A 22,305-nucleotide genomic window follows, 5' to 3' on the forward strand; every position below is an offset into this window, starting at 1 on the left:
TATGGAATCACAAGTTATTTAGAATGAGTAAAATGTGAGCTCTTGTTAAGTTGCTTGAGATTTTCTCATTGGCCTCAGACATCATGTGAATAGATTTTGGTGGCCATGAAGAACAAGCTCATTTTGTAACAGTCCAGTTGGCACCGACTCAAGGACTTTATTCTGCCTTAATGTTCACTCTGGCATTTCCCTAACACATACTAAATGATCTGCTGCCACAAGTCTAATGCATTCTTTCCCCCTGCATTTCCTCATTCCTTTCTTTACTCCCTCTCATTGATTATTACTAAGCTGTCAGCTTATACTGCCCTGTTTCTAGGTATAACCCTTTGTAGAGATGCAGCTGTGGTACTGGAGGAGAGGGGGAATGTTCATTCTCTGCAGTGCCCCCACTGACATCACAGTGCTATCCACCCATTTCGCATCTGAACAGCGAGTATCAGGACTTTGGTAGATAGCTTCCTTATGAACGTCTGTTGCAACAGTTCAGCCAAGTTTATCACAGGCAGTTTGTGTTCTACCACCTCTGCCTCTGGGATCCTACAGCATTTGTTCATTTCTGTCCATTTGAGCAGCATTGTTTTCGAGTTGCAACAGTTCAGCCAAGTTTATCACAGGCAGTTTGTGTTCTACCACATCTGCCTCTGGGATCCTACAGCTTTTGTTCATTTCTGTCCATTTGAGCAGCATTGTTTTCAACCCTGTGTTTTAAATATGGGGACAGGTCTGTTGTTATAACTAAGGACCCAGACTCTGCCATGTGAGGTTAATAGCACTGAAAATACTAGTATCGCTGTGTGAACAGGTCAGCTTCATTCTTCCCCATTTCCATAGTCTCCCTTTTGGGTTAGAATTTGAGCTGTTAGTCCAAAACTACCTATGCTCCCTATGCTTGGTGCCTGTCTCCAGTTGTTTGTGAAGATGAGGACAGTGGTTTATGGCTTATGCATGTTGGAGTGGTGCACTTGTTGACTCCATATAACAGCCTGCTAAGGACACTAAAACAGAATGCTCTCCTTAGGTTAGGTGCTTGATTGCTTGTTAATTCATTAGACACTGTAGTGGCAGACACATGTATCTGACTGTGTAATGATTTTGCTGTATGCAGTCATGAAGATATTAGATGTCTCATAGCAAACGTCTCTTCTAGGAGAGAATTCACAGCCAAACGTGACCTTAGCCTACCATCATGGGTGGTAAATAGTTGTGAGATTGGCCCGAAGCCAACTGATCAGGGAGTGCTGTCACGTACTTGAAGTAACTGGATAGGCACATTATTGCTGAGATAGTCACAACATGCTCTCAACTAATACCAAACACACATCACATGTTATCTCACAGCAAAATTTTCCAGATGCTGCTTCCTTTCATGAGCCAAACATAAAGCCTGTTTCAGGCTTACCTCCCCATCCCAAATGACTGTTCTTGGTCAACTATGTACATGTTCTTCATTCTCTGAAGTACAGTTTCACTGATGAGCATATAAGCAGGGTGTTCTCAGCAGACTCTTGAACTCCCACTGCATGTACTAGCATGCTGGCTTATGACAGAGGAGGCAGTTTGTGGGACAATTTCTGCACTTTTCTTAGGCTGTGCTATGAAAATTGATGGTGGAGAGAGACTTCCCTCTTGGTATTATTTTTTTATTCTTGAAAGGCTTTGTTTGAAATCCCAAAATCCAAGTACTTGCAGGAAGTGCTCTGTAACTTAATTCCTGGGGGAGTTTTTTAAAAAAGTAGCTTCTTTCCACTGAGCACTCCTGAAGTACTGAGTGTGAAGCACTTAAGTCTCTGTGGATCACACTGGACTTCTGCGTTCATGTGTTTTGCTTAATTAAACTAGGGTGTGTGCCTAGTGCAGAGTGCTTCAAGGATGAACTGAAAGTTTAAGTGGAGCAAGGTGAAACCTAGGTAGCATTATGGTAGACTGTTCTTGGTAAGGGTCAGAGTTGAAAGAGGAGGGAAGGGAGAAGGTTTCTCATTTTGTGGTTGTGGCTGTTTTTTTGCTTTGAGGGGGTTGTGTGTATATGGGCACGGATGCACATACACAAATCAGTACCCAGGATCCAGGTGTCTGGTTGCTGGTATTTGTGATCTCTATGCACGCTTGTGCTTGCATAAGCCTTTCCTGGTGGTTAGAAGTCTGGGGCTTCCAGCACTTTTTCCACCTTGGCATCCATTTTAAAAAATGGTCCACTCTGATCTCTCAGAACAATGATTTTATAATGGTGTGTTTACATGCACTGGCAGTCCTTTGATAAGTCCAGGCCTTTCTCAGTGTTTTAGGAGGTGACTTTGTGCAGGCACCAGGGGAAGTTGATTATCCTGTGCTGAAACACAGGATTGTTTGTGTTCTAAGAAATGACAGGAATAATCTTCCTTTCTAAGTTAATGATCTCTTAGGTGACTGGTAGTCTGAAGGTCTATCTTTAACTTGTAATGCAAGAGCTGTGTTTTTTTTAAATTTGTGTGTGTTTTCTAAGTATTTACGTAATCTCAAATATTATGCTTTTCCTTTCTCTTAGAGAGTGAATGACCATAAACAAGAAACTGAAGATTTGGGATCTGCAAAGAAGACATTTAACATCTCTGTCAGTGGAGGTAAAAAAACCCTTTATTGATTTCATTGTATGTGCTGATATTTATAAATACTGCTGTTTATACTGGTGTTCCAGTGAGAAGGCAATTTCTGCACACATTGTGAAGGATTACTATGACCTGCCTCTAATTCCATTTCACAGTGGTCTCAAGGCACTTGAAAATACAGCTTCTTTAAGGAAGGGAATGGAAGATAAGGAAGTATGCAGCACTCATACCCCATTGCTGAAAAGCAGCTCCTCTGAGTGATTTCTGATATACAAGAACACACACCTGATCAGGCATGAAGTGCTAACATCATTATTTGTAGAGAAACTCCCAGGGGATCTTGAATAACACAGAAGCTATTTACCCCTGTCTAGGTTTGACTTTTTCTGGCACTGTATGCAGGGTAGTTGTTTTAGAGGTCATTTAGACTGCTAGCATTTACTAGCACCTTGCTCTGCAGCAAGGTAAATGATGCTTGACAGTGCCCCACCTGATGTGGCTGTGACCATAGTGTGTTTGAGACTGGAGATGAACTTGAGCATCCCTGTAAGTACCTGCCTGGAGCAGGCTGGTTTGCAGAGAACTTTGCGCAGTGTTGTACAGTTGGACGCAATCACCTGCTGTTGCATATTTAAGTGACTTTTGTGCCATCATTTGAAAATGCCCTCCTCTCTTGTTGCAGATGTGGACGGTTTGATTACCCAGGCTTTGCTGACGGGTAACTTTGAGAGCGCAGTAGATCTCTGCTTGCACGATAACCGCATGGCTGATGCCATTATCTTGGCCATCGCAGGCGGACAAGAACTGCTTTCTAGGACACAGGAAAAGTACTTTGCTAAGATGCAGAGCAAAATTACCAGGGTATGTTTTTTCTGTTAAGAAACAACATGCATGTAGGCCTTTAGCAACTCCCTTTTTAGCCTTAAAAGTTTTCTTCCCATTTCATAGGTTTATTTCTGTGAGAAGCTAGTAAGTGTTGAAGTCATCCATGAGATCTCAGAGCAGAAAGATTTAAATTATTCTTTTTTAATGTACTGATAAGGAGAGAAGAGGCACACTACCTGGATATCAATGTACAAGAAGAGTATTCTTTACCTTGTCTCCAGTGTCTTTGAGTTGCATATACACTAGTAGATTCTCACTGATAAATCCTTAAGCAGCGCACATTTCAGTCTGTTATCTTGTCACATTTTTCAAGTCACACACGACCCATGCTCAGTGCCAGCAGCATTATGTTGATTTTGCCTGTGAGCAGTCTTAACAGATTTTGCCGATGCTTCGTTTCACTGCATCCACAGAAGAGAGCTAAGTATGCCCAGGGTAGATCAATTACCCTTTGTCTAGGAGACAGTGTGTTACGACCAGCTGATTATTATTCTTTTCAGCTTTTTGCAAGGCTAGGGATTGCTGATGCTGCTCATTCAAATCTTTTTTCTTTACTACTGACTTGAGAAAGTAGCAACAGGAGGATGAAACAGGAGAAGCGGCCTTAAAAGAGTTACAGGACAATTGGTTTGGCAAGGATGGCCGCTTTAGAGAAGGGAAGAAAGTTGCGCTTAGTCGCTTTTTAGCAGTCCATTGTCAAAGAAGGGTGTTTTATACAGTAGCAGGAGGCAGCCTGTAAAATGGGCATGTGCTTAAGTGCTTTGCAGGAGCAGGGCTGAAGGCCACAAAGCTCAGTCACTTGGGGAGTTAGGGCATGTAGCATTACAGGCTAGGGTCTGTAAGTGGGATTTTGCTGGTCATTGCTTGCGAGCCAGTTTGAGATGGGAACAATTTGCATTTCTAGTAGTGGACAAGTGAAAGGAGAAAATCTCAAGACTGCAGGATTTCTTCCCCTGCCCCCAGATCCTTTCCTTCTCTGGCCTAATCAGAGGAAAGAGAATTTTGTAGTGCATGGGGAAATTTCTTCACTGTAGTTCATCCTTTGGGAAAAGGTATTTTTATAGAGCTGACCAGTTGTCTGTGCCTGTGCTAAGGAGTGTTGACCTTGTAGTTAGGACCTTGCATTTGTTGTTCAGGTGTGGCTTTTTTTATTTTCTGGTCCCAACTGCACACTTAACTGCTTGTTCAGCTGTTTCTGAGCTTGAAGTCTTGGCATGACAAGGGGTTTGTTCATTAAATAGCAGCACAGCTGCCAAGTCTGTCTTTTGTCTGAAGCAAAATAACCAGAGGCAAAGTTTGAGATGGAAGAAACTGGAATGTCATTCTGAGGGCTTGTGGACAGACAGCCTCTGTGCCAGCTCAGGTTGATACTGCTGCCAACTTGCTTCTTCCTTCGAGCAGCTTTTTCAACTGTCCTCATTGGTCAGCCTGAGGTCAAGAACTTAAAGCCAAATGAGACAGTTTGACAAACAAAATTCATACCCCTTGCTGGGCATTGTGTAGAAGATTTATAGCTAAATACTTGGTATATTATCTTTGTCTGCAAAAACAGTGCTGAAAACCATCTATAGCAATCCCAGCTTGCAGAGATTTGTGCATTCTTTTCTTGCATGTTTTGTAGCAAGAATAATTGGTCTGTGTTATCTGAGCTTGTTCTGTGATTTTTGCTGAACTCCTTTTGAAGTAAAATATACTCTTGTGCAGCTGTTGAATTGCATTGCAGTATCTGCTGTGACCCTGGGTACAGTGGGGATGAGTACTCTTGAATAGATATAAATTGCACTGTGTCCTGAAAAACAAAGGGAAGCCTACCAAGATCTTAACTGTGGTCTCTCTCCTTCTGGTCTAGCTTATCACTGCAGTGGTAACGAAGAACTGGGAAGAGATTGTGCAGTCCTGTGATCTGCAGAATTGGAGAGAGGCTTTGGCTGCTGTGCTCACTTATGCAAGGCCAGATGAGTTTGCAGCCCTTTGCGGTAAGGACACTTTACAGACTGGACGTCATTTATTCCACTGTAGCCACGGTTGTTTTCCTTCTAGTAAACTACTGTAATGCCTCACTAGCTTCTTTGATGGGTAATATAGTTCTTCAGTCCTGTTGCAGGGAGGAGAGGAACCTCTGGGGTGCTGTGTTCCTGATATGTTCCCCGATTTTCTGGGCACAGAACCCAGACCCTGTGTCCTGGCATCGCCTGTGTAGTGCACAGCTGCTGGTCTCTTACTGTTTCTAGATGGGTAACAGTGATGTTGATGTGACAGGTGCCTTAGCCAAGGGACTCTTGGGAGCGTTTGTGTATGGGACACAAATGGAAATGCTTCAGGGAAGCACTTTGCTCTTCTTTCCCAAGAGCAATTTTGATGTCTTGGGTGGATTCTCTTTCACAGGCAGTGAGCGTGCCTGCCCTCGTATGCTGCGTGGCAAACAGCTGGCTGGGTTTAACCCGTAGGGAAGTTATATTGCCGATAGCTGTGTGCCCGATACCCCTGTGCCCCTCAGACACCAGCCATGGTGTCTAGGGAGCTGTACGACTCGCTTCAGCACACATTGGCCCAGAGCAGTGTCACAGCTTTGTTGCTCATGGTTCCTCGGCTGATTGCACACTCAGGTTGAGTCCCTGAAATGAGGGACTGCAAAAAGTGGGTGGCAGAGGGGAGAATCAAACCCTGGCCTCTTGTCCTTTGTGCTGTTGGCAGATGGACTGTCCCCTCTGATGTGTGCCAGGTTTGCAGGCATTTGACAAGTCCTTGCTGCCGTAACATTAACTGCCTCTGAAGTGCCCTGGGCTCCCGTGAGATAATCTGTGCTGGGCATTGGAGTATGTCCTTACCAATGGAGCCCAGAGGCAATATCCCTTCTCACTGTGCTGAGCAGAGGCACAACAGGCATTGCAGGCTTCCCTAGCCTCGGCAGTGATGGAGGGACCACCAAAGTCATTCACCAGCATCTTCTTTGTTCATATGTTTCCTAGATCTCCTGGGTAACAGGCTGGAGAGTGAGGGGGACAGCCTTCTGCAGACACAGGCTTGTCTCTGTTACATTTGTGCTGGCAACGTGGAAAAACTTGTTGCTTGTTGGACCAAAGCTCAGGATGGAAACAGCCCCTTATCCCTTCAGGTTGGTAATTCTGTTAAGATGTTGGAAGTAACACACTGCAATCATTTGGTGCTTAAATTAAATGATCTAGTGTAGAGCTTTGCTCTCTGATAGCTGCATGTATCTCAGGTTGCAAGCTTTTTCCTTCTGGAATGGGTGGCTTTCGTAGAAATAACACATAAATATGATATTGGAAAATGTGTTGTGAAGCACGATGTCCTTCACGTCTGCTCTGTTCTTTGGGTAGTCATGCTAATGTGCTGCTTGTGTAAAAAGGTAGTTGTAGGGCTTAGAGTGTTTTGGTAAAGAAGAGACTTTGAATGCTTGCATCTTTTGCAATAGGGGAATGCTTGGACATTTGTGCTTTTGGAAGAGATGGCTTAGATGAGGGGAGAAAATCTAGTAAACTAGAATTAAATCTGGAGAAAAAACTGTATGAAGGTTATCATGAGAGTTTTCTCTAGGGGGGTTACACATACAGGGTTTGGTTTCCAGCAGTGAAATATACTGCATATAGCAAATACTTGGGAGAATAGGATTGATGACAGTTAGACAAAGCAATTATGGAATAATTTATTTTGTAGTAGAATCTTAGTTTCTTCCATCTGTTCAGGGCCTTTGAAGGACCAGTTTTAGAAAGTACTTAAAGTAATGTTACCTGGCAGTGCTGTGAGTCTCTTTAGTTAATTGAAGGAACTGGAGTATATGTGAGTTTTGCTTTGCATTATTAATTCTCTCCAGTTTTGAATTATCGGAATTACTTTCCAGTCTTTTGATTGTGAGGGCTTTAACAGATTTACCTTCAGTTTGAATTTGCATTTTGATTGCATTGCTTTGCTCTCATGGACACCAAAATTGAAAAATACTGTTGGAGTCATAATTAGCCTGCTTGTTTACTATAATGTGAAATTGCTGAAACTCATAGAAGCTGTTGGTTATCTTGATTTTTTTTTTTATTTTTTTGATTTTTTTACTTGCCTCTTTTGAAGTGCTGATTTGTTGGGGAAAAACAAAAATGTATTATTGAACTGCCAGTAAAGAGTCCTTATTAGTGATGTATGGTTGAAATCCTGTGTGTGGTACACTCATTAAATCTGTTACAAGATTTTAAACAGGGATTGCATGTTAATATTGGCAAATGAGTATTTGTAGTATCTTCCAATATAATACAGTGAGAGTAAGAAAACATGAGAAAACTGAATAGAAAATGTTCCTGTAACTCAGCACTAGGAGAAAAGCCAACCAAGACCAGCTCTGGTATTTGGAGATGTGCAAGGAAAGCAAGATACGGAGTGTTTGTGGTGGATATCAGGAAAACCATAGACAACTCTCCCAAGGCAGTTGTTAGATCCTTTTGATTAAGATGGTTAAGAACTGACTTATTAAAATGCTGCAAATGAATGTATGGCACCCAAGTGCTAATAGTGGTGATGGGCATGATGTTTTCCATTTGCTCTCATGGCTCTCACCAGATATTTTTATGAAAGCATACTCTTTCGGTGGATATGCAAAGTGCTGGTAGGGCCCCGAAATCCTGTTTAATAAAAGCAATTCTTTTGGCTTTGAACTCTACCCGATGTACTGCTGGCTTTGCTGTTAGAAGCCACTTGGTGTGCAGTTGCTGTTCTGTGGTCTCACATGCTAGGATAGTCATGCCTTCAGGGCAGCTGTTACTGTCTGGGAAACCTGCACTTGTCTTGGGCTTCCTGTCAGGTGAGAGGGCTTCTGCAGGGCTGCCCTGAGGAAAAGCCCTCCACAACAGTCAGCCAGGACCTGCTTCACCCTGTTGTCCTCACTTGTGGGGGTTTTTTCCTGTTTTTCCAGGATTTAATAGAGAAAGTTGTAATCCTGCGCAAAGCCGTGCAGCTCACCCAGGCTGTGGACCCTAACGCTGTGGGGGCCCTTTTGGCCGAGAAGATGAGCCAGTACGCCAACCTCCTGGCTGCCCAGGGCAGCATTGCTGCAGCTTTGACCTTCCTCCCTGCAAACACCAACCAGGTACAGGGCCTTCAGGTTTTTTTTACTCACTCTCTCTCTCTCTCTCTCTCTCTCTCTGTGAGCAGGTGTACTTCAAGCAAAAGTCTCTGCATGATGCCATTAGCAAGCAGGACTGCCATTTGAAATGCACCTCTGGATGTGATGGTCAGGCTGTTTCCCCTCTCCATGCATTGGCCTCACTGACCTGGCAGAAGTACACAGCCTTGTTCTCCCCCTTTGTTTCACACCCTTGTCCTTGCAGCCAGTGGCTTCCAAAGGAGCAGCTGTCCCTGCTGCAAGCCAGACAGTGAAACATGTACCTTGACACTTGGTTGTTTTCTTTAGATTTCTCATCTTCTATCAGCTGGTATTTGTAGACAGGCTGGCTTGGGAGTGATGCAGCCCAAGATGGGAGGCAGGCACATGTAAGGCAGTTCCAATGGCGCCATGTCTCATGCAGAAAAGACTTACTCCAATCAAAGCAGAGCAGGCTTCTGAGAGAGTGTGTGGCCAGTCAGCCTCTTGGTGTGATGCACTGGGTGACAGGCAGTGCAGTTAACCTTCTTTTGCTGTCCTTGTCTGATTGCAGCCAAACATCATACTGCTACGGGACAGGCTCTGCAGAGCCCAAGGGGAGCTCCCAGTGGGACAGGAGGCCCTCAAGGCACCATACGAGAGACAGCCCATGCCCAAAGGACAAGCTGCCCCTGTGGCTGGACAGATGCAAGGGCCCCAGGCTCCAGCCCAGCAGTATTACCAACAGGTAAATGGGTTTTGGCAGTCAGGGAGGGACGTGGTGCTTGAGTTCTGGACAGTGATGGATAGAGGAATTTTTTTTCCTTTCTCTTGATCTGAGCTGGGGCTGTATGACTGACTTCTACCAAGAGCCTTGTGGTGAAAGTCATTGGTGCTGCTTTTGAATCAGTACAGATGCCTACTTTACTCCTCATCTGGAAACATCCATTAAACACCTTGTCAAGTAGCCTGCTTCTGAAGATTAGGTGTTTTCCCCCTTTGTTTGAAAATGTGCTTCAGTGCCAAGAATGACTGTGTGGGAGAGCACTGCAGGATTTTTCTGTGCTTGCTCTCAGTCCCTGATGTTGTCCCATCCCTGCAGGCCTTGGAGCTTGCTCAGTGTTGCTCACCACCCTCTTCTGGGGCTGATTATTTCCCCCACCCCAGCTCTGATGTTGGCTGCAGAAGTTGCAGAGCAGCAGCAATAACAAACTTCAGGGCGTGTTTCAGCAGTTGTGGTTACAGCCTACTAGGAACACCTTCCTAGCTGCACTTGAGGGGGCATAGGCAGCACGGGCAGGAGGTGAGACAGGAGTGGGGAGGCAGGCCTGGGGTAAGAGTGAGCCCTGCCAGGAGAAAGATCTGGTGAGTATGGAACTAATAAAGGAGCTGGGGCCTGTGCAGGGAGGAAGAAGAGAAATGGCGGAGGCAGATGCCCTGGTGTTATCTCTAGCCTGAGGATGACACTGCATCAGACCATGTTGGCCATCACCAGAGTGTGGTGCGGTGGGCAGCCCTGGCTGTATGCATGCTTAAAGAGCATTGCCAAGTCCCTAATCCCTCAGCACAGTGCTGGAGCTCATCTGGGCCTGCTCTACAGAGGGGCTCTGGGCTGGGCTTTTCTGAGAGCAGAGCTGTGTTAGTGCTGCAGGTGCTCTCCTTACGCAGAGGAGATGGGCACAAGCAGAGGCATGTCTCTGTCAGTGCTGCCCTTCAAGCACTGCCTGCCAGAAAAATGGGGGCAGGAAGGAAGAAGGGCTGAAAAGTGGGGGAGAGTTGGGCTTTGTTCTCTCCCTCTTGATGTCAACAATTGTGTGTACCTTCACCTTCTCTCCACGGTGTTAACAAGGTAGATTTCGGAAGGGACAAAGCCTTCGTCCTGTTCATACAAGATTACTTTGCTAGCGCTATTGCATGTGATTTTAAATGCATCGTTGTTGATAATTTACTGTTCTTTCCTGTGTCTTTGACCTTCCTCCTTGTAACCAATGAATTGCCTTGAGAAGCAATGCTGCAGATTTCCTGTTTGGCGATGGAAAATAGCAGCTGTCCTCTAGATGGCGTGATCTTAGCAATGCTTTTTAAACCAGAGTACCCTCTTTCTCCTATTGTTTCAGGAATGCCTCAAGCTATTATTTAAGCAATCCCTGCTCACTAATAAAAGTCTGGGTGTATCACAACCCCACGAGCACACTGCGAGTGAGTTACCCCCTGTGTTCTTGGCTTTACAGGAGCTCATGCTCCGCAGGAAGGGCTTGAAGGGACAGGTGCCATGTCAGAAAGGTGCCCAGCAGTATGCTGATGAACCAGAACGGAAAGAAATTATATATTTGAGTCTTAGGATACTTGTTTTATTTGACCTCCTTTTAAGAAAGTGTGTATGTAGGGCTTGTTCAAGCTTGAGACAGCCTTTGTTTAATTGCTGTCCCAAATAGGAACATGTATTTAAAACTTGGTTTCCTTTTAGCATAGGTTTTTGAACCCTCTTTTCATCTGAAAAAAAACCAGGCATGAATAGGGATGGAAAAGTCTTTTAGATGACTCCAGTGATGAGTTATGGAGACATTAACAGTGGTTGTTGTACAGCTGACTGCACCATTAGCCCAGCACTGCGCGGGGTTAGAGACGGATAGACTGAAGCCAGCTGAGCCAACCAGGACTTCAGGGCTGCAGCTTTCCTTCTGACTGCGCTCAGGTGGGGTGTCAGGCTCCTGACCCTAGCTGAGCACCCCACTGCTGGGCAGTATGTCCTCCTTGCTCAGAGATGTCATAGGCATAGGAGGTTCTTGGTTTCTGTCCAGTCAGAAAGGTAGTAGTGATCATATGGAACTGAAGGGCTTTGGAGAGGCAAAGAAGGAAGATAGTGCAAAGGAGCTGTGGGAGACTGGCTGGGAAACAGTTGGCATTAAGATGTATGTTTGTGCATGTGCAAGAGCTGAGTATCAGATTTTAACCTTTTTTTTTAAAATTCCACCTTAAGCTTGATTTAAACAAACTGCTTTTGTGTGAGGCAGTATGTTCGAATTTAACATGGAACTTGGGACTTCGAGCTGTGGTTAGTGATGCTCGGTGTCATGCAGTAGCCTGGGGGGAGCTTCTGCAATAGGAAAATGTGATGAAAGAGGCACACCTGGCTCACTGGCACATGTAACACTGCACTTGCTCCACAGCCTGTTGTAGCTGCGTCTCTGCTGTGCTTCGTCTTCACTCTGCAATTGACTTCAGCTCCAGTGCACAGTGATTTCATCTGTCTTGAATGCACTCTTCCTTCTTCCTCTGCAATTTTATGGCTGTGTTACAAGTGCCAGCATGCAAACCTTTTTGTGTTCACTTCTCTGCATCTCGTTTTGTGAAACCCTTTAGACTTTTTTATTGTTTTGTTTTCCATGATTGGTATTTCTTTGTTCGATTCAGGTTAGAATTGCCCCTACTGTCACTACCTGGAGTAACAAAACTCCTACTGCCCTTCCCAGCCATCCTCCTGCAGGCTGTCCCTCTGACACACAGGTATAACCTTCATTATTCCTCTCTGAGCCCCTGCTCCACCCCAATATGTCCCCTGGTATAGTCTGTGTGCTTGACACAGTCTAGTATGGATAGACAGAAGGAGCAGCTTCCATGTGTGTTGTGGTTTTGCTCCTCTGTGTCTCATGTTACATTTATTTTTTTTCCACCAGCACCCAGATGAATGGCTCTGGAATGCATTGAGTGGGAGCTCAGTGTGACCTGAGCCCCCCCAGCCCTTGCCCCACACTGGAATATTTGAATTGTGATGATATTTTTCCTTTCCCTCTTTCACATGGAAATTTGAAGCTTCAGAGTTAATGTTTAAGTTGTTTAGTTGAAAGCTGTGGATGACAGTGTGCTCTTAGACTGCCTGAATAACAGGCAGCACTGGCAGGGGACCTATTCCTTGTGCAGGAAGGTATGTGCTGCTCTGCTGCTGCTGAAGTCACTGCACACAAAAGCTGTCCTTTCAGTGTTACACTGGGTGCCCTAAGGCACTGGTGTGGTTGGAGGCATTTGCCCCTGTGCTGGTGGCTCTTCCAGGGAATGTGGTTTCATTCCAATGTGAACTCATCATTTTGTTACAGTTCTGCTTCAGCACTGTATTACTGTTGCTGACTAAATCCTATCTCTCCCTACTCTTTTCCCTGCAATCTTTTTTTACAGGGAGACAACCCACCTGCTCCAGGGTTTATCATGCCAGGTGCTGTTAACCCCAACATGCCACCGCAGCAAGCCACATCTTCCAATTACAGCATGTACTCACAAGCAGGGGCCCGGCCAACGTACCCGCAGAGTAAGTAGCAGCAGGTCCCCTCTCCCTCCCACCCAGGTGGGCCAGCCAGGTGATGAGGCCACATTTACCTGGGGATAGCCAGATCCCTCCTTGGGGTTGGGAGGATTCAGGCCAAGCCAGTCCCATGTTTCTTGGGGGTGTGGGTGGGGAGGAAGCTCTTGAGATGACATCTGAGGATTGTCATTTCTTGGTGGGGTCCAGACATTAGGCACCCTCTGTCAGACACTGTCTCCTCTGCTGAGAAGGTGTCTGCCCACAGCTTTGAGACTCACTCCTCAGCTGGCCCTTCCCAAGGGTGTGCTGGGGTCAGAACAAGCCAGAACTCCAGTGTGAGTCCTGGAGAAGCAGCACGGACCTGGCGATGAGGGACCCAACTCATCTATGTTTGGCTGGGCCACCCAGTTCTTATTGGGACTTCCTGAAGATGGGAAAGGGGATGAGGAGACAAGGGCAGTAGTAGAGGTGAGCGAGGAAAGGGGGCAGACCTCTGACACACTCAAAGCAGGGGACTGAAGGTGCAGGCACTGGGGAGGAAAAATGGGCATAGGTGAGCAGAGAAGACGCAGTGAAGTTAAGCTGAAGAGCCCCCAGTGAAAGGCTGTGAGCTTGCGTTCACTTCCAGACTGCTGTTCACTTCCAGACTGCTGTTCACTTCCAGACTGCTGTTCACTTCCAGACTGCTGTTCACTTCCTTGGCCTAGGCTTTCCCTTTGTGCAAACCTGTGGCAGGCATTTCCCTTCCCTGAGAGGCACAGTGAGGGTTGCAGTGGTCCAGAAAACAGCCAGAGCAGGAGAGTCTGTGAGGGAGAATGGGAGTCCTTACAGCCAAGGCAGTCCTTTCTCTGCCTTCCCACTACCAGTGGCAGGCTGAGTTTTTGAGCAGTCCTGCGAGTGCAGGCAGGGTTGTGGGAGCCAGGAATTGGCTAGGCTGGTAAGTGGTTTGAGGGGGAAGGGGCAGGAAGAGAGGAGAGTCAGGTGAAGAAGGAAGCAGAGGCAGATGAAACCTTCTCTGTTATGAACTCACTGACTGAATGTCTTTTCTCCCTGTTTGTAGCATATCAGGCCACACAGCAGTACTCTTGTGGAACAGGGGGACCAGCTCTCTACCAGCCTCAGCAGCCTATCGCTGTCCCTTCTTCAGCCTCTTACCCAAACCCTGCCCCTAACACCACGACTCCCTACCTGCCCTCTGCCTCTGCTCATTCCATGCCCTCCCCGCTCTACCCTGGGCAGCCTCAACCCTCCCCAACAAGCCTGAATCCCATCTCTTCCTTCCCTCTTCCTCCTTCTGCTGCATCCTTTCAGCATGGCAGGCCAGGACCTCCAGCAACTTCTGTGGCTTATGCATTACCTGCTGGACCAACAGGTACTCTGCCTGCAACCAGTGAACTTCCTGCATCCCAGAGAACAGGTCTGCGCTTGGACAGGGGGGCAGGCGGGGGGGGGGGGGGGGCGGGGGTGCTTTATTACTCACTCAGTTAAATGTGCACCTTTTCCTTGTGAATGCTCTGTACAAAGTTTGCTTTTGCTTAGAAGTCAATTCAAAGCATTTCTAAAACACATCTTCCCTGTGCATCTGGCAATAATATGGCTATGGTGCTGTGGTGAGCACTTGCTGAGCAGTGTGAACAGTTGTCTTTCTCTTGCAAGTGAGACCTTGCCACAAACACAGCTTTTGTCTTGCCCAAGACAGGGTGCTACAGCATTGTCTTGCTACAAGGCTGTCGTGTACTGTGGATGGATAGTGGCACGGTTTTAACCTTGTGAGGCTGGCACCAAAACCAGCTATGTGGCTGGAGAGCAAAATATAAAAATGAGCAAGTTTTCCTAATTGCTGCTGAGAAGGTGATCCCAATTCCCGCAGAACAACTTTGCAAATGTAATTTGCCCCTGTGTCCCTGGTTTTTGAGCAGCATTTCAAGCCTGGGATTGGCAGTGTATTTAATTCAAACAGCATTTCCTGTGGCATCAGCTCACCTCCATTATTTTTTTTCCTAACCACTTAGTGTGATAGGATTTACTGTAGCTGTGAATGCCTTAAAAGATAATCAGAAGTGATTTAGAAATGCTTTTACAGGTCTCTTTCCTGAATGTTCTTTAAAAGCGTGTATGTGGCTGACATATAAAAGCATGTTTGAGCATGCATGGTGAGAGGGCATGCACTGAGTTGGGGCTCAATGTCTGCTTGTGACTGTCTGGACATAACTGTTTGCTGTGGGACAGTGACCTCGCTTGTGATAACAAACCTGTCTCTTCACTTAGCAGCCTGTGAAACGAGCTTTGCTTATGTCAGACTATGCAGGAAGTATGAGTGGTCCTTTTCTAAACCTGGCCATAAACATACTTCACATCCAGTTGGTCCGGCTGGAGAGTCAAGGACCTGATCTGGGAAGTAGGGAGCAGAGGGAATATTAGGCACGATTTGAGGGATGTTCCAGGGATGCTGACTCAGCTGACAGGCACGAATGACACCACTGTGACTCCCCCTCTCATTTTAAAAGTCTCTTAGGGGTGATGCAGTGCAGAAAAGGCATATTGCTTATATCTTGGCAGCAGCAGTCCTATGAGTAGGTAGTGGCATTCATGAGGCTAGGGGCCTACACCTCTCTGGCATTGCCTTTACACACATGCTTATGTTTTGGGGAGAAATGGTCTTTTGCTCTGTCAAGAAATAGAGAGGACTGGTGTAGGGCAGCCACCGGGGCTTTTCCTTCCATCCTGCAGCTAGATTTGGTGTCCTCTCTGTTCTTGGAGATGCTGTACTGTGACCTCTCCTCACCCCATGTGTCAGGGCATGTCAAACTTGTATCTCTAAGCCAGAAGAATTATTAAATTGGACAAAGGAACAGGTGTTGGATAGGGTTCTAGGCCTGGGATGTGAAGCAGCACATTAAAATTCAGACAGCATAGCTTCTGCACCTCCAAATAAATGCAAGGAACAAGAAAATTGTTTGTTCTTATCTACTCTATTTGCGTCACTGGCAGGCACTTCAGATCTGTCACTTGCTAAGTTTCTTGCGTTGACAGCGAAGTGACATAGTCCATGTGGTGTGCTCAGAGAAGTGAAGCTCTGTACTCTGGACAATAGAAATTAGGGACATTAATGACAATACCAGTCGATTTGTAAAATTGTGTAATCCACATGGACACATCTTGCCTATGTCATTTTAATATCAGGGGAATTGAAGCAGTCGTTATCCACATTGCCTTGCCAGATTTCCTTACAAAATTAAGTTGTCCATGCTAGGCTTTTTATAAAACTTTCTGAGAATTATCGGTGCTGCTTGTGTTTTTCCCAGCAGCTGTGGTGAGAAGGCAGCCAGTACAAAGTGTCAAACCTTCAGGAACCCAAACTTGGGCATCATCTCTGAATCCTGGCAAACACCAGCCTTGGGCTGAAATGCAGAGGTGGACTCCAGGGCATGGTGAGGTGCCGAGGCCATGTGGCTCATGCGTGTGGGCTGCTGGCATGCAACTGCTGCCTGCAGCTGGAGAACTATGGAAAAAAGATAAGAGGTATCTGAAGAGCACACTCTGTCCTCTTCCAATTTTTAGATAACACCTTTTAAAAAACATATAAACAAGAAGGAAAAAACCTTGCTTTGTAAATGCAGAAATGACAGCGTACATGCTTAATATGCTTAACCACCACCATGTTTTCCAGAGTAGCTGCACTGCTTAGTGAAGGACGCATTGGCTTGCGATCCCATAGAACGACAGAAATCTGCAACCAGAAGTAGATCTCACCTATAACTCTGAATGTTCCAGTGCAGAGCATATAGTGATGCTGATCTTGGCTTTGAAGTGATGTGCTTTTGTGTGTGGTGATGATCTAATCTGGGGACAGCATGTTTCACTTGCAAATGTAATTCCTTTAGAGGTGGGGGTAAGGGAGGAAGGAAAAAAAATATGTCAGATTTGAAGTTTTGAAAAGCACCTGACCTTTGAACTGGCTTGGACTTAAAGATGCACTTCAAAAAGAAACAGTTCTGTAAATATCTTCTGGATTTTGCAAGTGCATATGACATCAGTTCATTAAGCTGTGCTTGGAGCGCCAGTAAGCAAGAAAAGCCCACATTTAATTTCATTTTCAACCTATCTCACTTTGTTTTGTGATAGATCTTTGAACCTGCTTTCAAGGGAGTTTTAATTTTCAGTCTTCTGAATCGTGTTTTAGTTGTGGTAGAGCAATTCTGAGCTTAAGGGAAGGGTTTCCACTAGAACTGTAAGTACATCAGACCAACCCCAGGGACAGGAGTTCTCATCCCTGACATTCCTCTTCTCTTTGAAGTACCAAAGGCTTTATTGACTGTGTTTAGCCATTTGAGTTTGTTGCTCACTCTGAGCAAGCAATGTGTCTTTTCACATAGGTGTGAAGCTGCTGTGTGAACATACCTTTTTGTTTGTTTGTTTTGGGTTTTTTTGCTTGGCTGGATGCAGTTGAGTGTACACCTTGATTTGGGAAAGTACTTGACATCTACCTTGAAGTCAAGTACTTTAAGCATCTCCTGGAAAGATTTCTGGAATAGTAAAAAGACAGTGAGAAGATTGTTGCTGAGAGTAATGGTCTGTCGGCTGCACTGGCTGCTAGGAATAAAAAATGAGAACACTGGAAGAGATAAGAAAGTAGGCCAGGACTCTGCAACAATTATTAGAAACAACTAGAAACACTGACTTACTGCATGGAAAGAGCAAACAGGCTTGTTTTCAGGGAAGGTAGACAAAAGCAGTTCCACAGGGTGGTTTGGACAAATGGCTTGTCTCTAAACTGGCATTGTAATTAGGTTAGGCATTTTTTCTCCTAACTTCTCATGCTTATTGAAGCTAAATTGCTAATAAAAAATTACAGATCAACTGTTTTATTTTCAAAGAAAATCTTTTTTTAGTTCTCTTTGCATTTTATCTGCAGAAAGCCTACCAACTCAAGACCAGGCCTCTCCCTTCGCAGGTGAACTAGGTACCACCTAACCTGAAAATAATTATAGCCACTACATGAAATTAATTGAACAGACATTAATAATGCATATGTTCTTCAGAGAACGCTAAGTGTGATGCCGTTTGCCCATTAGACTTTAATCAAATCAATTTTTAATTCCTTAATTAAAACCAATAACAGCAATATCTGGAGTTTTTAACCACAGAAACAAATGCCTGGTTTTCCTTTTTTTAAAGCAAATTGTTCCAGGAAATTAATGCAGTAATAGTCTGGGAGATTTTTCTTAACATGTTATCTCTATCAGCACTGGAGAAGTTAGACTTTCTATATCAGAAATTCTCTAGTATTTTCTGGATAGGGTGGAACAGAGGAGCCCCTGGGACACATGGCTGTCTGGAGATGGCACTGCCTTTTGTTCAAGAGAAAGCAGACATGAAAAGGGTTTTAAATTGTTTTTCATTTACCCCTTTAACATGCTCTGGATCTGGAACTTATTTAACAAAAGCTCAGGAGCAAATGAAATTTCAGATAAATTGAGCAAATTCTGCAGTGATGTTAAGCTCTGCTGTCTAAGGTGAATTCATCATCTGCTAAGTGAAAAACACTGTGGTGAAAAAGTCCATTGAGCAGGGATTTGATTTTGTTGGCTTTTTGTGGCTTTGTGCAATAAATCCTGATTACTTGGCAAGGCCACGGGAATGCTGAGCTATAATGCTTTGGTCCTAATTACATGCGCTCTGTGATGAGATGTGGAGCTATTTCTAATGCACTGGCGTGAGCTTTGGTGTACAAATCTTGCAGCTGCATGGAGCGTGCTTTCTTGGAAGAGCAGAAGGCTTGGTATAGAACAACACTCCGGACTCTGAGTGAATCTGCTCAGAAATCCTCTGTTTCTTCCAGTTTCAAACAAATTTGCCCTTGGTGCAAAAAGCTAGATCTTGCCACCTTGCTCCAGCAGCTGTGCTCTGCTTTTGGGACACAAAGCACCCATAAATATGCTGTAGCTGGCAGGGGAAACCTGGTTTTATGGCTCATGGTGTGTCCAGGGTGGTTGGGTGAATCTGGCCTGAAATGTTTAAGGCTCTTGTTGCCTCATTTACCTCTTCCTTCTGTGTTGTGTTGCTGGGGAACACATCTTAACTGTCATGTATAAATCCATCACAGGATGCAGTCACGAGTTCAAAACCAGTTCTCATTTATTCTCATATCATACAGATGGGAGAATCTTTCACCGGTAACTGAAACTGTCTTCACATATACAGTCTGTGTAGCAGAACTGTGTTTTTGGCATGGTAGGCAACTCCCTGCCCCTTCAAAGGGGGCATGTCTGCTCAAAGATTATTTTTTTCCTGCAAGAGAAGAAAAAGTTAATTATTAAAAAAAAAAAAAAAAAAAAAAAAAAAAAGGAATCAACTTCTGTCAAACTTGAGAACAGTTGGTCAAGATGCCAAACCTGTGCAGTGGGCGCAGAGCCCAAAGGGTCTGATGGTTGGGGTGTTGGGATGCTTTGGCTAGCGCAGGTGCCGTTCTGGCCCCCAGTGAAGGGCAGAGGAACAGGCAGGTGATGACAGGCTCTGCCAAGCCCCTGCCAGCAGAGCTGTGGCAGGGAGATAGCCCAGCTGAGCTCAAGAAAGCATCACTACCCTCCTCTGAGGTACTTATGGTCTCTGTTTTCTTTCTGTTACAGGGCCTCAGAATGGCTGGAATGACCCTCCTGCCCTGAACAGAGCTGCCAAGAAGAAGAAGGTAATCTAGGAAATCCTGTCTCAACACAATTGAGTGCTGACCACTTGAAAAGTAGTAACTTAAGCTGCTTCTGGGAAACGTATTGGCAGGAGAAAGAAAAAGAAGGGTTAGCAGCAAACAAAAGCTGCACCTCATGAGCAGAAATGGCCTTTATGCCTCTCCAGTATGCATTATCTCTCTCAAAATATTTAAGCCTCTAAAGAGGCAGTGGCTTTTTGCTAAAGTTGTGGTTGTTAATAACAACATTGATCCTGGTTTGAGGGAAGAAAATACCTCAGACTATTTTCATCTGCAGTAAAACTTACGAGTTTTGCAGGAGATGATACTTAGGCGAAATGATGAGGCTGTGCAAATTGTTATAGATTACTGACTTTGCTGGAGCTGAAAGCAATTTATCCTGATTAAGGGTTTGACCCTGAGAGATCTGCTAAGAGTAAGACAATTTCTGTGATGGAGACAATGTAGTTTTGTAAAACGGTTTTAGATTGTAGCAGGACAGAGTAACTGGGGACACTTGGTGCAGAGTGAGCCTTTTCATCCCTTGGTGCTGCTGTAGTTTTGCATGTCTCCACAGCAGTCAATGTCATCCACTGCTCGCTGATCCTGGTGCATTTGGGAAGCAAGAGTTAGTCTGGAGTGTGTAAAGCATGGGGAGGAAAAAAAAAAGTTGGACCAGGCAAGATAAGGTCTGGGTGAAGGTTAAGGCAGAAGTCTCCTTTACCCTTTGGATTTTGGTCTCTGCAGTTCAAGATTAAGAAGCTTTTGGGGGATGGATAGGGTATACTTTGTGTGCTCCTGAGTGCTGGGATGTTTGTTGCACAGCAGCTGGCATGCTGCCTTTTGGGGCTTCAGGCTCTTAAGTAAAAGGAGGGAAGTTGTCAGTGAGAATAACTGCTGGACCTGAGAGCTCAAGAAGCAGTCTTCTGCAAATAGGGTTTTTGCTACTGCTCTGCGTGTGTGTGTCACAGCCAGAACTTCTGCTATAGCCAGGGTTTGAGGTTTGGCTCCCTTCTAAATGAAGAGTTGTGTTTGTTGCATTCCCTGTTGGGTATTAACAAACCTCTGTCAGAAATTTTTCTATGTTTTCTATGTTCCCTTATGTCCACTGTATGTTGTGGTTTAGGATACTATAAAATGACTCACTACATGGACTGTTGTAAAATAGAAGAACCATCTGGCATTTCAAGCCACAGCATAACTTGCAATTGTTTTCTACCTAAGAACTTCTCCACCACTCAAAGGTTTATTGTTGTGATTCATTGCTTTTATAACTGACTTTGGTGCTGCATTGGGAATATTTTTCTTGCTGTCCCAAACCACTAGCTTAATTCTGGCATTATTCATTCAGGGTAGCATTCAAGGTTCTGTAATCTTTCCTTTTTTCTATGCATGCCCAAAGAAATGTGTGTCTTCCCATGGGGACTCTTTCTTTTGTTTGGATTACTGTATGATGCATAGCAGAGGCCAGTAGCTCATTCTGTTGTTTCTTCCCTCTACCAAATGGTTCCGAAATGCCCCTGTGTAAAGACTGGCAGATGCTTAGGGATGAATCTGAAATGCGCTCATAATCTGTTTTAGCACAAACCTGTTTGCCAGAAGCTTGAAAGGCTTTCAGAAGCTTTATTGTTGCGTGTTGCTAGCTGTGACCTGTGTACTGCATGGACAAAAAAAATGTACCCTTGAAAGTGAGACATAAAAATCTAAATATAATGACCCAATAGTAAGAATAGATGTAGGCGTGTGTTAGTTTTCATTAGTGCAACTCTTCTGTTAGTGCTGGTCTGCCAAACCTCTGGTTTTGTGCCCTTAGCAGAAGGAGAGTGGCTCTGATTTGAGGAGGCTGTAATCAGCTCTTGTGGCCAGCTGCAGGCTGGGCAGGCTGCTCCTGCCCTGAACGGGCAGGAGGACAGGCAGAGTGCACAGGACTGGAAACACTGGAGGATATTACTGCACCAGGGCACTTCTTACTGTGCAGCTGCAGCCAGAGGAATAGGTTTGTTTAGCCACAGTGAAATGCTGTATTGCCTACCCATTATTTCTGTATTCTGGGGGCTCGGCACTCTGCTTGGCAGAGCTCTCAATTGCTGCGGGCTGGGAAGTCTGTAGGAGCTGCATATTGTGCTCTGCCCGTGGCAGCCATGGCAGCATAAATGCACTGTTTGTTTTTTTCCCCAGGTCCCTGATAACTTCCTGCCCCCGGTTCCCATCACCTCCCCCATCATGAACCCGCTGGCAGATCCACAGTCTCAGATGCAGCAGCCTCCGGCTCCAGCACCACCCACAGCTGCACCCAGCTTCCAGCCTCCGCACCTCCCTGCAGGACAGCTGGTGCTGCAGGGTGGCTACCCACCTGCTTCCCAGCCCCTGGGGCCATGCATCATGCCGCCTGCTGTTTCCAAACCCAGCACAGAGGGGGCCCCTGGGGCCCCAATTGGCAATGCCATCCAGGTAATGTAGCCCCAGCATTGCATGTTTTTTGTTTGTACATCAGCGGAGCCCTGCAGGCTGGGATCCTGTTGGCCAGGCATTTCTAGTACCTCCAAAGTGTACTGCAGAGTTTTTAGTTGCTAGTTTTGCACCATGCTGGCATTTTGCTACTGTAGTCCCTGCCTAGACACTACCTCTTTGCAATTAATGCTCTAGTTTGTGTGGACCAACAAGATGCTTCCTTCTGCAACTTCACAGCTCTTCAGAGGGAGCAACAGCAGGTGCTGATAACGTCACCTCCACACACCCACAGGGAAGAAATAGGAGTTGTGCCAAC

General features: G+C 45.4%; 1 protein-coding gene across 16 annotated transcripts in view; it reads left to right on the plus strand.

Annotated features, from left to right (window-relative positions):
* SEC31A (SEC31 homolog A, COPII coat complex component) overlaps positions 1 to 22,305 on the plus strand; it is a 46,219-nt gene that overhangs the window by 19,019 nt on the left and 4,895 nt on the right. For 3 of the 16 annotated variants that reach the window (XM_049815219.1, XM_049815214.1, XM_049815215.1), the window contains 12 exons: positions 2,525 to 2,600; positions 3,268 to 3,446; positions 5,320 to 5,446; positions 6,440 to 6,585; positions 8,389 to 8,562; positions 9,131 to 9,304; positions 11,971 to 12,063; positions 12,730 to 12,859; positions 13,914 to 14,270; positions 17,769 to 17,816; positions 19,483 to 19,541; positions 21,717 to 21,989. In XM_049815219.1, the coding sequence (XP_049671176.1) occupies positions 2,525 to 2,600; positions 3,268 to 3,446; positions 5,320 to 5,446; positions 6,440 to 6,585; positions 8,389 to 8,562; positions 9,131 to 9,304; positions 11,971 to 12,063; positions 12,730 to 12,859; positions 13,914 to 14,270; positions 17,769 to 17,816; positions 19,483 to 19,541; positions 21,717 to 21,989 (1,836 nt within the window). Of the gene's footprint in view, positions 1 to 2,524; positions 2,601 to 3,267; positions 3,447 to 5,319; positions 5,447 to 6,439; positions 6,586 to 8,388; positions 8,563 to 9,130; positions 9,305 to 11,970; positions 12,064 to 12,729; positions 12,860 to 13,913; positions 14,271 to 16,161; positions 16,376 to 17,768; positions 17,817 to 19,482; positions 19,542 to 21,716; positions 21,990 to 22,305 lie in introns of those variants that run through there. The other 13 variants (XM_049815227.1, XM_049815225.1, XM_049815226.1 and 10 more) reach the window with 11 other exon arrangements.

Source organism: Accipiter gentilis, chromosome 12, assembly GCF_929443795.1.
Source record: "Accipiter gentilis chromosome 12, bAccGen1.1, whole genome shotgun sequence".
Classification (NCBI taxonomy): Eukaryota; Metazoa; Chordata; class Aves; order Accipitriformes; family Accipitridae; genus Astur; species Astur gentilis.